The 15,322-nt window shown below is 39.7% G+C and overlaps 1 protein-coding gene across 3 annotated transcripts in view; it reads right to left on the bottom strand.

Moving 5' to 3' along the window:
- Nucleotides 1-15,322, bottom strand: part of ATXN7 (ataxin 7) — a 131,134-nt gene that overhangs the window by 13,898 nt on the left and 101,914 nt on the right. For all 3 annotated transcript variants that reach the window (XM_074957392.1, XM_074957393.1, XM_074957391.1), the window contains 3 exons: nucleotides 3,480-3,729; nucleotides 1,870-2,132; nucleotides 1,083-1,165 (listed from right to left, as the gene is read on the bottom strand). In XM_074957392.1, coding sequence (XP_074813493.1) covers nucleotides 1,083-1,165; nucleotides 1,870-2,132; nucleotides 3,480-3,729 — 596 coding nt within the window. The remainder of the gene's footprint in view (nucleotides 1-1,082; nucleotides 1,166-1,869; nucleotides 2,133-3,479; nucleotides 3,730-15,322) is intronic.

The raw sequence follows: 15,322 nt of genomic DNA, 5'->3' as shown, positions 1-15,322 counted from the left end.
GGCCGGGGCGGTAGCGGCGGCTGGAGCCCCAGAGCCCTTTAAATCCCCGAAGGAGCCCGGCCACCGCGACCCCAGGCTTGGGCAGCAGGGCTACGGCAGGGATTTAAAGGGCTCGGGGCTCCAGCAGCTGCTACCACAGCGGAGCCCCAGGCCCTTTAAACCTCTGCCAGAGCCCAGAGCCCCGGGGTAGTGGTGGCAGCCGGGAGCCCCCAGGGCTCCTCAGCGATTTAAAGGGTCCGGGACTCCACTGCGGTAGCGGCAGCTGAAGTCCTGGGCCCTTTAAATCGCCCCCAAGCCCCGGGGTTCCCTGCCGCTCCTGCAGCTGGTAGCTTGGGGGTGATTTAAAGGTCCCCAGGCTCCCAGCCACCACTACTGCAGCTGGAGCCCCGGGACCTTTAAATCAAGATTTAAAGGGCCCGGGGATTTAAGGCCCTGCCTCTTTCGGTTAAGGCCACGCCTCTTCCGGTTGAGGCCAGGCCCCCTGCTCAGGACTCCAGCGTACTGGTAAGTCCTCAAACTTACTTTCACCCCTGACAAGAGGTAAGTTTCTGGTGTCAACCATTTTTTTAAAAAGGCAGTCCTATAATATGTATTTACAGTAGAACTGTGTGAATAGTTGAATTTAAAGGTTGGCCCTAAACAAATATTTTGAATTACTTGGCAAATTGAAAAAACTTAAAATAAATAAATATCCCTCCCTGCATGAAACCTTCTGTCTGATCCCAAATGAAACATTACATATTCAAGACTTTTTTTAAACCCACGCCTGGTTTATAGTGGAAAAGTCATCAGACCCTACTTATATATGTTAACAGTGACATTATTAATTGTACTCATCCTCAGACTTTTTTAACAACAATTTTTATACATTAGCATCATGTAATTAAAACTTAGGAAAAATATTTTTCCCCCACCAGAACTAAGATTTTTACCAGTCTCCATCACAGTTTTATCAGAGGATATCATTTTCAGTGGACATCACTGAAGTTTAGCAGTGAGCTGAATGATGTTCAGTTTTCTGTCATGATGCGCAGAAAATTCAAACTTTACTCCATACATTTATTCGGAGGAATGTGTCCTACCTTGCATGTCAAAGACCTAGTACAGGGTTTCTTGGTTTCCACATCAATGACGCCACAGTATATATCAGGATCAAACTCTCTCTCTAGCAAATGCACACAAATATACCATTATTGTAAAATCAGAGAGATTAAAAAAAACATTTTTTGAAAATATTGGTCAGAATTTTAATCATAAAATATATAACTGAACCTGTTCTCAAGACACATGCGTTTAATACTAAATGTTAGAAATTGCTGAATTTTAAAAACATTTCCTTTTTTTCTAGTTTCTGACTGGTTGAAATTTAGGCCCAAATCCTGCAGCAGGATCTATGCAGACAGACACTTATGACTGTGTCAAGTCTCACAGCAGAATCAAATTCTTCACAGCAAAGGAACATGTATTCATGTAAAAACAACAACAGACTTAAAAGGGCACTATATCAATTTGAATAGTGTTGTCTGAATTTTTTAATTTAACATAAGTAACACCCAAAATTACTGTAACTGAAAGATTAGAGAAAACCATTTTCCTGTGTTTCAGTTTACTTTGTGTAAGCCATTCAGTTTCCTCTGTATGGGTGGGTCTTTCACACAGCAACAGAAAGACATTTACAGTAATAGGAAAATGTAACTGTAAACCCCCCAACATTGGGGCACTCCGAGGCAGGTATAATACCCGAAGTCAACTTTCTGCACTGTAATTAAAATCCATCGACTACCTGTTTAAAAGAATGTTTTTGATTATATTTATATCTTCATACACTACAACTACTATTAATATAGCAAACAATATTTTTTAAATTACCTGACAATCTTTTATGTAAGAATTTCCTATTATTTGTACTATCTTCTGGTTTCTTTTCCAAAAATGGAGGCACAGAGAGAAGACCTTTACCATTCAGTATCTGTCCAGGGGAAGGCAAAGGTGGCTTTGGTATTGAGGGACAATTAAGGCCAGTCTTTATTGAGGAACTCACAGTAGTAGAACAAGTTGGACCAACAGCAGTTTTCAGTAGTGTACCATCTATCTTTGGATGAATCTTTTCCACTTTGACAGATGGAGTCATGCTGTAGTTAGTGGGAAATAAAGGAAAAGACCATTTGCAAATAACTGTAGTACCCCATGGTCATGATTATCAAAGCTACCGAATAAGTGCTCCGTTACTCGAAAATATTCTGAATTGTTCTATTCACAACAAAAACATAGGTAATAATAATTCCCATTTTTAAATTTTAGAAGTTGTTTATATATTTTTTTGCTACTTTCTGATGTCCACACTAAGATGAAAATCAATCCTTTTCTGCTCTCTTTACACTATCTCCTCAGAAACATTTCTACAGCATCAGCGAGGAACTGAGGACGTGTGGTTTAGCAACACAGACAATGTACATTACACAGTTATACTGTATTGCACAAACAGCTGGGATGGCCCAATTTTGGCAGAAGACCTAGTGCAAGATGCCCTGTTCTGGTGACAGCAAATTATGGTGCGAGTACAGCAATCAGATGTGTGCAGGTCAACCCTTATGACTGTGTCTGAAGTACCACACAAGTCTGGATCGGACCATGCACATCAGATTATAGGATCTGGACCTATATTGGATGGTCTTCACTGAGAAAGATTCAAGCTGCACCTATGTAGGATTTCTCCTGGAGCATTGCTGTTGGTTTGCCTACGCTGTAGGCCAGTGGTCTCCAACCTTTTTATGCCCAAGATCACTTTTTGAATTTATGGGCAACCCAGGATCTACCCTGCCCCTTCCCCAAGGCCCCACCCCTTCCCCAAAGCCCTGCCCCACTCACTCCATCCCCCCCCTCTCTCCATCACTCGCTCTCCCCCACCCTGACTCACTTTCAGCTGGCTGGGGTAGGGGTTCGGGAGGGGGTGCAGGATCTGGGCTGGGGTCAAAGGATTTGCAGTGTGGGAGGAGGCTCTGGGCTGAGCCTGGGGAAGGGGTTGGGGTGCAGGAGGCTCCGTGCGCTGCCCCTCTCTGCAAGCACCACCCCGAAGCTCCCACTGTCTACAGCTCCCTGTTCCCGGCCAATGGGAGCAGCGGGAGTGGTGCTTGCAGGCAGGGGCAGCAGGAGACACCCCACCCCTGGGGCTGCGCTGGCCACTTCCAGGAGTGGCCTGTGGGGCCAGCGCAGGCAGGGAGCCTGCCTTAGTGGCAACCCCTCTCCACCACCGGAGATCGCGATCGACTGGGAGATCCTCTAAGATCGACCAGTCAATTGTGATCGACCAGTTGGTGATCACTGCTCTACACAGATCTCCTTTAGAGCCTTTCCAACAGATCATTGCATTTCATCTTTCATGACCAAACACACAAAATACTTAAAACTGTTACAAATCTTTGCACCAGCTTCTGTGCAACTGAAAACATTTAAATTGATTCTCAAAAGAATATACTCACATTTTATCGTGCGGAACTTTGCTATGTACCGGATGCATTAACCTATTGTTTCCACTGATCTGCAGCTTGTCTTTGGGTGATTTCAACAACTTGGAATTGGATGATGATGCACTAGTACCTCCACTGGATGAGCGATTGCTCCCACTTCCACTGCTACCTTTGCTCTTTGAAGACAAAGATGAAAAGAGGGAAAATACTGAAGAGGAGGGAGGGGTCAAAGGTGGCTTGCTGGAGGAGCTGTGTCTTCTTTCTGAAAGGAAAACGAGTGTTTGTAAATTTCAGAGCAAACATAGAAACAATTCCAAAGTACCGTACTTCATCATCTGTTCCATTAAAATTGTTCCTTTACTGGTCTGGGGGTGCCCTACCCCACACAAGCTCTATAGGGTTCCACACATCACAACCATGGAGTACTGAGACTCCCTTCAATGCTGCTCCCTAATCAGTCACTGGAATGACTTTTAACTTGGTGAAGTTCATTCCTCCACCAACAATGCTTAGCTGAACAAGCTGCCTTTTAAAAAATACTTCCATGTGCCTCTCAATCCACAGAGCACGAGACTCGGAATCAGATCCAGGTCTCCAACATAGGAAAGCACAGAACTATCACTAGGCCAGCCAAGCTTAACTCTCACATTTCTTCAAGAATTATCAAATGTTTTGTTCTAATGCCTCCTAACGGTCAAAACAGTAATAGGGTGAAAGAACTTTCACACTAATCTTTTGCCACTGCCTGCTAAGTGGTCTCACAGTCCAGTTTGCACCCCTGGGACCCCACCACACTCATTCTCTGGTCTATTAAATTAGTTCCCAGCAATAAAGCAATTTAGAAAGCCAAAAAAAAAAAAAAAAAAAAAAAAACCTCTTACATCTGGAACACCATTAAGACACTTCTAGATTTATACTGTAATTTTCCTGGGAGCAATTCTCCTCCCCTTTCATAATCTGACCAGACCAGTTACGGCAGAAATCTATCTTACAGTATCAGACCTCAGTGACTCAACGCATTCATAGGAAAAATAGTTATCCAGGTGCGTTCTTTGTTTTTTAACCGTGAAAAAGACACCTAAATTGCTGAACTGAGAGCAGGCAGGTTCCCATAATGCGCATTTCAGAAAAGAAACGACTGAGTTTATGGAGTTACATTTAATAAAAGGATAGCCATGCCACTAACATAAACAAATGTTTAGATATATTTCATTTCAAATTTATAGCCTGTAGATTTTAAATATGTATATGTGATTACAGTTAATTGCTGAGTACCACTGCCTACACATCTCACAACTACATGGGATATCCAGTTCCACCTGCATACAAACATGGCAATAAGCCATTCACTCACCTAATATCTGGGTAACCCAAACTCCCTGTGGTTCCTAGATAACACATATAGGCAGCTATCCTTTAGGCATGTCTGTGTCTCCACCAACTGGCCAAGTGCAGCATACCAGACCACAGAACTAGGGTGCGTGTGTGGAACATGGACGGGCACTTGCTTGTTAGTAATAATGTTTCTTCTCAGCCGATACTGTTAACATTGCTTGAGGCCACCCATTTGGCTATTCCAATCTCAGAAATGGGCACAGGGCTATGACAAAACCTAATTAAACTGGCAGGAAGCTTGCCCATCAAGTTGTGACAAAATTGCAATGAACTCTGTCACCTGTTGGGTCGACGTAATGATCATGTCCCCCACTCCACACATCCTGCACGATGGCCCATCAGGCACAGGGGAACGTGAAATACTTTGCTGAGAGTCTGCTAATTCAATCCAGGAAAAAAATTCCTTCCCAGCCCTAAATATGTCACTCTGTGACCAATCAGGACCCCAGTTACAGGTTGAAGCCATCCACAGAAGGTCACCAACCCTGTGGCAATCTAGCCAGCAACAGCACTGCCACCCCCAACTCTCAGCAAGAGCGTCAGGGAGAAGTAACCATGGAGAAGCGAGTCAATCTCTCCCCACTAGGCAAGAAAGGTGGGGGGAGCACCAGACTGAGGCCAGCAAACTCTATCCCCAAGCATCTGGGAGCAAGAATTTTAAACATGTTCCTGGATGCTGAACTAAGGTATTTATAACTGAGGAGATGAACAGATTAGATCAGGAAACTAGAGTCATGAAATGGGGTCTGTAACTGACTCATTGAGTGACTCTCAACAAGTCCCTTATGCTCTGTACCTCTGCTTATCTCTCTGTGAAATAGGTATAATTACTGCCAGCACCTTACAAGGATATTGTTTGTAAAGAGCTCTGAGATCCTCAGATAATATTTTCCACAGAAATATAAAATAATTGCAGTAACTATCACCACTTTTTCTTTAAAATACCCGATTTAAAATGATACAAGAAATCTTCTATGATGTCCAATATTAACCACTTAACATATTTACAAAACTAGACATTGTACAAGAGAGTTTCAAGCAAAGCGTATTAGCATCTTATATCCTAGTAAATGGATGTGCTTCTAATATGACAAACCGTTTATTGCCAAATGTCTTTTTATAGCAATGGCAAGAATCCCTGGGTAGCTTTGATAAGTTACTATTTGAAGGCTATTAGTTCAGTGAAGTTTTATGATGCAGCTAGGCTCCATACATAAACCATGACAGGATCGTTGTGTGAATTACTGAGATAAATTAGTCAATATCCCCCAAACTACTGTATATTTAGCAAATTCAAAGTCCAAATACCCGTCACAGTTAAAAATAGTTTTTGATAATGTCAGAGGTCACCAATGTGATCTATTTTTAACTTAATTTAATTTATTTAAAATAAGAGAAGGGTGTTACTTCATTTAAGTGTGTTCGGAAAAGAAAAAAGGATTAGGATAAAAACGGAGGTTAATTATCATCTTGCAAATCATCATTAGTGTTAAACTGTGTAAAATACCAATTTTATCAATTAATCCAAAGGATATGAATACTTTCTTTTTCTAGTGAGGGCTGTTCAATTAGCCCTGGGTTAAGGTTGGACTAAAAGATGGCCAGACTATACTGTTGTTTGTATTGGTATCATAGAAGGAAAGCCAGTGTTCGTGCAAGTAAAATAATACAAAAAGAAAAACCCTTTTAACTGGTGATAATTAAAGAACCGACCTAGGGGGCTGAGACTGTTACTCAAACATCAGGGTTACACACCATACGGCACAAACCCGTGTTGTGATAAATATTTTTAAAACAGTGACCTGAATCAGCGTGTTTTCTTTTATGCAAACCCTGAAAACTTTTGTCCCTTCATGGGGATATCCTGATTTTGCAGACTAGATATTTATACTAATATGCAGGTTCTTCACTAACTCAATGGCATTGTGATATTCCCAATAGCCACAATAACTTCAAACCCTAGACTGCCTGCACACTTGGAATTTTAGGGAATTTCCACAGCATTGGTCTAGCACCAACGGAGCTTCCCAGCTGCTGCAAATGGTGAGCTCTAGAGTAGGCCAACCACCAACATTTTACCACTGTCCATTAAAATGAGCTATGCTAGTGCTATACATACAGTTGAAGAAATCCCCAACCAGATCCAACAGCTGAGGATCTAGCCTCCTGTATAGAGCCAACGGCCTAATAACCAGAATTAGAACTCTTCTTTGCCTTGATGCCTACAAAAAAACCTGATAACAGTTAGGCTGCTGCAATTTGGAGGCCACAGCCTACCATGCTGACCAATATTGTCCTACTTTACAGCCCCACCGGTCTATATCCATCGTCTCTTGTCTTACACTTCCCTGTAAACTCTTTGGGGCAGGGACTGTTTCTTTGTTTTGTATTTGTACCATGGGGCTAGGTATAGCACTGCACTCCTAGGCCCTGAGATGATAACCATGATAAAATAACAACAATAGAATTGTTCAAGCATAAAGATTGGCAATTTTTTTTTCAAAGTATGGACAGTAGTTAGGGAGAAGGACAACTAGAGAGTTTAACATAAAATGGAGGTTTTCTAAGATAGGTTTCAAGTACCAATAGAAATGCTTATTTTAGAAATTTAGGATAGCAATGCAATCTTTATCCTGCATATCACAGAGAAATCTGGTGCAGATGCTATGACAATAGAGTCGTGTATATAAAGTACTAGTAATTACAGTAGGAACAGGTTTTGAAAAATGTACTCACCAACAATGATTGAGGGAAAGGGACGCTAATATATCAGTTTCTGTAGATTATAATCTTTCATTTAAAAAAAAAAAAAAAAAATTAAGTTTCTGGTCTTTATGACCACAAAGAAAACCATCCAAATGTAGTTAACCAATTTCAATGTCTTCCTGAGTCTGCAAGTTTAGGGGGGGGGTTGAAATTAACAAGATTCTGGTCACTTTCACTGTTCAGAACTCTGTGAATAGCAAGCAGTGAAGTTATTCGTGGGGTAGTAGGATCCACCTGATAGCAGTGTCACTGTGGACCACATGGATCAAGCTTTTATGTAATTATGGGTCGTCATTTGAGAAGTTTTTCTGATGGTAGGTTGAGACATAACAGAGGCAGTCTACTTGTGCTGTTTGTTGCAAGGAATTTTTGTGAGCTGGTAATACTGCCTGTTGCTTGTGTTTTACGTAGGTTGTACGCTGAAAGACTTGGCAAAAGGCAAAATGAATAGGTCCTTTTGGCAAAAATTAATACATTTAAAGTTAGGGGCCAAACCCCAAATTTAGGTACCTAAATAAGTAGACTGATTTTCAAAAGTAGTTCGTGCTGACTTTAATGGGAGCTAGTGGGTACACTCACACCTCTGAACTCCCTCTATTTTCGCAATATCTTTTTCAACAGAGCCTGACCAAGACGATATGCCAACACATCAACATTATGAGAATGAGAGATAACAGTCCCACTCTATGGGACTTATCCATCATAAGAATGACACCACTAGTAAGAACACCACCTACAATGCTCACATCCCCTTCGACCCAAGGAACCCCAAACCAACCAGCAAATGTACAAACAAAATATGAAAAAAATCAACCTACAATCAAATAAAAAGGAAATTAATAAAATCTAGCAAATCAAAACCACAAACCTTACCCCGGAATTTTCACCCTTAAAGGGAAAAGGGACAGACTCCAGGAAGTCCACTACACATTTTGCTATTGATTTTACATGGAAGGTGCTCAGATACAGTACTATAATGATGGGTGGCAGTATAAACTCTATGCGAGATATAAAGCTTTGGTGTCGTTATATCTGGAATACTGTATTTGCTTTGGGGTTGCTCAGCATCAGGAAGAAAGTGACCTAATGCTGCCAACTCTCACGATTTTCTTGAGACTGGTGATATTCTTTAAGACTAGCATCTGTAGTCATGAGAAACTTTTTCCCCCCAGTCCTCAAAATCCTTGAGCAGAGCTTGAAAACTTTAATTCTAAAAGGATTAAACATCAGAAAACAAATAAAAAGAACTGCATATTTTAATAATGATTATTAAGCCAATCTCAGGTTTTGAACACTTAGGGATGGCAATACTGTTGAAAAAAGGAATGAGTTCAGATAACACAAACAAAAAATGATGAAGGACCAAGCATGTTTATTGCACTTTTTACTTTTGCTTTTTTCCCCTGTTCACATACAATACCGAAACAGCTTATGAATTTCTTAAATCTTTTCAATACTATTCACCAAATAATTTTGGCTAATTATTTCCAATCTGTAGATTGCATCCATGCAGTTCACCAAAAATATTCAGTACTCATTTTAGCTCTTTTAGGGTTTTAGTTAGACTTAGCACACACTTATGTTCTGAAACTGGAAGAGTGTAATTCAGAATCAAGCTTCCAGTGAGAATACTTATTTATTAATTCAAAATTTGTTTTTAATATTCTCCAATATATTCTTAAAATGAGCTATTTCTGTTTATACTCTTGACAGCAAACTCATTTTCTCAAATGAACCAAAAAGGAGCATTAACACAGTCAAAATGCTCTACTTACGAGGAACGATTAGAAGAATCAAATATACACTACTTGGTTAAACTATAACTAGGAGATGGGAAGAGATGTGACAACAGTCTACAAACTAACACCAATGCTGGAAAGGAATTAAGGACACAAGTAGAAGTAATGAGATGAAATTAAAGGCAAATGTAGGTTAAATATCAGGAGAAGATCTGGAGATTAAAGATCTGTTAGGCTGGGAAACTATCTCCCAAGGGAAGTGGTACAAGCTCTACTTATAACTAGACTAAACTCCAGAAAATATACAGTAGGGGAACACAATCCTGCCTTGGCAAAGTCGTCTCTAATTTCTTTGGCCAATACTGAGCCTGGTACTGACAATCATGAGACAGATGCAGCTTGTCACAGATGCACAACCATCACTGGAATGTGGGGCATTTGCGGGCAGAAGTGAGGTGCAAAAGGGGTCAGTGAATTTATAAAATAGGTTTTGAATTTTAAGTCATGTTTGAATTAAAACCTGAGCACCAGCATGTTAGTCAGGAAGATTTATTTTTTCCAAGTATTGTAATACATTAAAAGATGTGTGAGAAATAATGCAGAACAGAACAAAAAACATTTTCAAAAGAATAACTGTAAAAGTTTGTATGTACAAAGTGTTTACCTAATTTAGCAACACTGAATGTATTGTATTGAGGGGTTGTGGAAAAATTACAGACCGTGGAGATTACATATAGTATTTTGTTTTGATCTCCATCTCAAAGAGCCTTACTTGAACAGTTTTTGTATATTAATATATATTCACAAAATTAAAAAAACAAACAAACCAAGCTTGTTTTAGGCTTTCTTCTCCTTCTGCTGCAGATGCTGAATCTGTTCTGGTTTGGGTATATGAGTCAGGAAAATGCCCACCAAACATTAAATGAGAACCTCTTACACTGTACAGCGTCCATGAAATGTGTTATAAAACATTAGAACAGTAAAAGTAACTAATAGTGTAATGCTGGAATACTAGGAAATGTGGACTCAGTCTTTTTATAACAGATAATTACTTTTATGGTGGTACATTATCAATAAAATAAAATGAGGCCTTTTCCCCTCAGCTATTTCCAAGCCTTTGATCTCTAATTTTGGGTAATCTGCTCGTCCCTGTTTGCTGCTGAATGATTTACCAGAGGTGGGGATACTATTACTACCAGTAGTTTGGGACGATATGAATGGGAACCAACAGCTGCACAGTTCAATCACATTATTCTGCCAGCACATTTAATGATATTATGTCTCCATCTTGGTGTTACATTCACATTTTCAAGTGAGATTTGTTTAAGCTGTGTCATGTAAAAACTAGTTTAAGGAATACAGCAGCTTTTCCTTGTGTGAGAAAATTTAATACTCTTCTCCAAACTCGACATTCATTTTAAAGTACGGCTATGGTGAGACGTATTTAGTATCAGTTGGATAATGTCCTTTAATGGAATGATTACCATACAAACTTACTGAACACTCAAGAAGATTTGGCATACTATGCTGAACATATTACATTGCTTAACACTGCTTAATCATCTGCCAATATATTACAGTTCCCATTTATCATTATCTGTGACTCAGTCTAAAAATATTTTAAAATAATTATGTCCAGGTGTTTTACAGTTTCTATAACATCCTTGTTTCCTCCCCTTCACACCACCATTCTCCCTAAATCAAAAAACTATACTTTAATAGTATCTGATGTGTCTTTTATGTGACAGCTCAAAAGGACATTTCAAATGGTACAGCAATGATTTTTCAAACTAATAACTTAATTCCAGTATTGAAAATCTGTTTTAAAAAAAATCAAAAAGATGTAATCTAGATTGTGGACAAACAACTTAGAAGTATTCTGGTACCCCTGTTAGACATGCGCTAGGCACACAACAAACCTGCTGTCACACAGAAAAGTAAAAACGAAACCACTCCATATTTGTTTGACTCTCCAAGAGCTTAATCTTATGAGGTGCTGAGAACTCTCATCTCCCCATCAAAGCTCATGGAAGTTGAGGGTGCTCAAAACTTTGCAGGAGCCTCAAATAAATATTGGAGCACATTTTTAATGAAACCCCTAAAAAAACCAAACATCTTTACCAATAATTTGCATGTGGCTCATTCTCCATACAGTGACTCAAAAATTACATAGATCCAGAGTTAGAAACCCCCTGGAAAAGGGCATACATTTTTTCAATTTCTATTACTACAATAACCATACTGAAAGATATGTTCCTGAGTACCAAGGACTCATGATAGAGCAAGACATGTGAAATGATTACTGCCTAAGCAATACAGAATACCGCAATAGAAAGGAAAATATCTGCTTGAAATCCATTCAAATTTTTAAAAAGTTAAGTTTCAGAGTAACAGCCGTGTTAGTCTGTATTCGCAAAAAGAAAAGGAGTACTTGTGGCACCTTAGAGACTAACCAATTTATTTGAGCGTAAGCTTTCGTGAGCTACAGCTCACTTCATCGGATGCATACGGTGGAAAGAAAGTTAAGCGGTTTCTAGCACTTCACTTGCCCCGTAGTCCTACTGCCAATGTTTGGAGTGTTGTAAAACCATTTCAGTTTTTTTCCCTTTTGCTGTGTGAAAGCCTCACATGTAGAAAAAGGGAACCAACAGACTACACAGGGAAAACCTTTAAACTAACTACACACAAAGTGCTGTCAAATGCATAAAGTAAACGGAGGCGGGGGGAAGCAGCTGATTACCTCTTTCCGTTAGTACTAGCCTGTTGTATCACTAGTGGGTAAACAGTTTTCAGACAAAAGTGTGATTTTTAACCTTACTTCCCCTTAAGACTTACACCACATCAGAAGGTCTCTCTTGTATAAAGTTGAAGAGATTGCTTTATATAAATCACCACTCTCATTGCCGTATGTTTAACACGGCAGGTATCAGAGCAGCAGCCTTTCAAGTTTTCCTAATGTTCTGTTCAATATTATACTTAATTTAATAACCAAATCTTTCAGACACTTTTGGTGGTTTTCATTATTCCTGTATGTCAATTAATAGGTAAGGGCAACAGAATACAAAATGAATACATCGAAAGTTTTGTAAACTCAAGTTTTTGTACTGGACTCCTTATGTAAGCATTGGGCAATGAATCAAACTGACCTGTGCCAGTGCTAACAGAACACATGAAAAATGAAGCAACCCCACTCAGCTGAACACACAGAAATCTACTTCTATGAAAAATGCTGCAACCTTAATTTTCATTCACAAGGCTACAGCTGTTTCACTTACTTACATGTAAGAATTTAGTTCAGACAGTGGAAGTACTTAGACATACATATGTTTTTGCTACAAAGAGTCAAGAATGGTTTTATGTTTAAAATTCATTTTAATTTGTTTACTGTCTCACACTTCTAATTTCTCCTACAAAACAAAGATAATAAAAGTGCTAACAAGAACACTTCACATCTTCCACTAAGCAGAAGTCTCAAAGTGTATGATTTTCATATTTTGCTACTCTTCAATTGTGTTGTTTTATTGTTAAAGTGTTCAGACTGCCCCATACAGTATTATTCAGACAAAACACTGAAATAACTAGTTTTCATACAAATCCATATGAAGAAGGAAATTTAAAGTTGAAACTGATGCTTCTTTCTGCAAAGTATTTAGATCACTGTGGAATTCCATCCATCAGGCAGTACTATATCTACGGAAATAACTAGGTACAACAGACCACTGAAGATTCAGACTTAATTTCATATTTGCATTTCATGCGTGTGTCAAACGGAACATAAAAACAGTACTGTATTTTATTGGTTTCCTTCCTTCCATTGCCAGAGAGGTGCATAAAGCTGATCCAGTTAGAAAAAGGACACTGATTAAAATAGTATTTAAAAACCTCAAAACAAATACCCATAGACACAGTACACAGGGTTACTCCTCTAGCAGCGCATGGCTCGCTGAGAGCAATCACCTATGAGATACATTGCTCTGCTGCGCACTCACTCACTGCTGCTTCATTATCATGTTCGAATCATGGGGCCTAGATACAAGGATTCTGCCTTAATCTTCAATTGATGTTCCTTTAATCATCAGATCAGTTTTCAGAGTAACAGCCGTGTTAGTCTGTATTCACAAAAAGAAAAGGAGGACTTGTGGCACCTTAGAGACTAACCAATTTATTTGAGCATGAGCTTTCGTGAGCTACAGCTCACTTCATCGGATGCATACTGTGGAAATTGCAGAAGACATTATATACACAGACACCATGAAACAATACCTCCTCCCACCCCACTCTCCTGCTGGTAATAGCTTATCTAAAGTGATCATCAAGTTGGGCCATTTCCAGCACAAATCCAGGTTTTCTCACCCTCCGCCCCCCCACAGACAAACTCACTCTCTTGCTGGTAATAGCCCATCCAAAGTGACCACTCTCTTCACAATGTGTATGATAATCAAGGTGGGCCATTTCCTGCACAAATCCAGGTTCTCTCACCCCCTCACCCCCCTCCAAAAACCACACACACACAAACTCACTCTCCTGCTGGTAATAGCCTATCCAAAGTGACCACTCTCCCTACAATGTGCATGATAATCAAGGTGGGCCATTTCCAGCACAAATCCAGGTTTTCTCACACCCCCCCCCCCCCCACACACACACAAACTCACTCTCCTGCTGGCAATAGCTCATCCAAACTGACCACTCTCCCCACAATGAGCATGACAATCAAGGTGGGCCACTTCCAGCATAAATCCAAGTTTAACCAGAACGTCGGGGGAGGGGGTAGGAAAAAATAAGGGGAAATAGGCTACCTTGCATAATGACTTAGCCACTCCCAGTCTCTATTTAAGCCTAAATTAATAGTATCCAATTTGCAAATGAATTCCAATTCAGCAGTTTCTCGCTGGACTCTGGATTTGAAGTTTTTTTGTTGTAAGATAGCGACCTTCATGTCTCTGATTGCGTGACCAGAGAGATCAGTTTTGTTTGCCTGATAAACCAGGATTGGGTCAGTTCATTTTCTATTGTGTTGTGTTTAAAAATATGTTATTTATTGAACAGACTGTGTTTAAACAACTGATATTTTCCAACAGAAGAGATTTACAAGGACAAATCCTTCAGAGAGCACAGGTTATTGATGTGATAGAGTACTGAGGCTCATTAAGTGATGTTCCAATCTATCAATCCAGTCTGGCTGTAATATGTGTTCACTAGAAACTTTTAGTGAGAATTCTTGTTACATTTTTGTAACAATGATAATGCAAGTGACCAGCAGAGGATATTAATGTAATAACTACTGTTGAGCAAAATATCAAAGGGTACATAACAAACAACAATATAGTTACGTCACATCCTTCACACAAGAGTTACACTACAAAGCCACTGTTCTGAGGTGTGTTAGTTAAGCTAGTAATAACACAGTAATATTACAGTTAGGGTGACCAGAGGGACTGTCCGGGTTTTTAGGTCTTTGTCCCGCGTCCCAACCGATGCACGGTCGGGATGCCAACTGTCCCGATACTGCGGCTTTGGCAGCTCCGGCCGCCTTTTTTTGTTTTTGTTTTTTTGCTTCCCCCTTTGTCCAGATATTTTGTCCGTTTCATCTGGTCACCCTAATTGCAGTGTATCAAGAAATGCAACTCAACTGCATGGCACATCCTGCAGGTCAGTGGTTCTCAACCACAGGTACGTGTACCCCTGGGGATACACAGAGGTCTTCCAGGGGTGCATCAACTCATCTAGATATTTGCCTAGTTTTACAACAGGCTACCTAAAAAGCCCTAGCCAAGTCATTACAAACTAAAATTTCATACGACTTGTTTATACTGCTTTATGTACTACACACTGAAATGTAGGCACAATATTTATATTCCAATTGATTTATTTTATAATTGTATGGTAAACATGAGAAAGTCAGCAATTTTTCAGTAACAGTGTGCTGTGACACTTTTGTATTTTTATGTCTGATTT

This window comes from Natator depressus, chromosome 7 (assembly GCF_965152275.1).
Source record: "Natator depressus isolate rNatDep1 chromosome 7, rNatDep2.hap1, whole genome shotgun sequence".
Classification (NCBI taxonomy): domain Eukaryota; kingdom Metazoa; phylum Chordata; order Testudines; family Cheloniidae; genus Natator; species Natator depressus.
The sequence above is the reverse complement of the archived record's forward strand: the minus strand, read 5'-3'. Positions and strand labels throughout refer to the sequence as shown.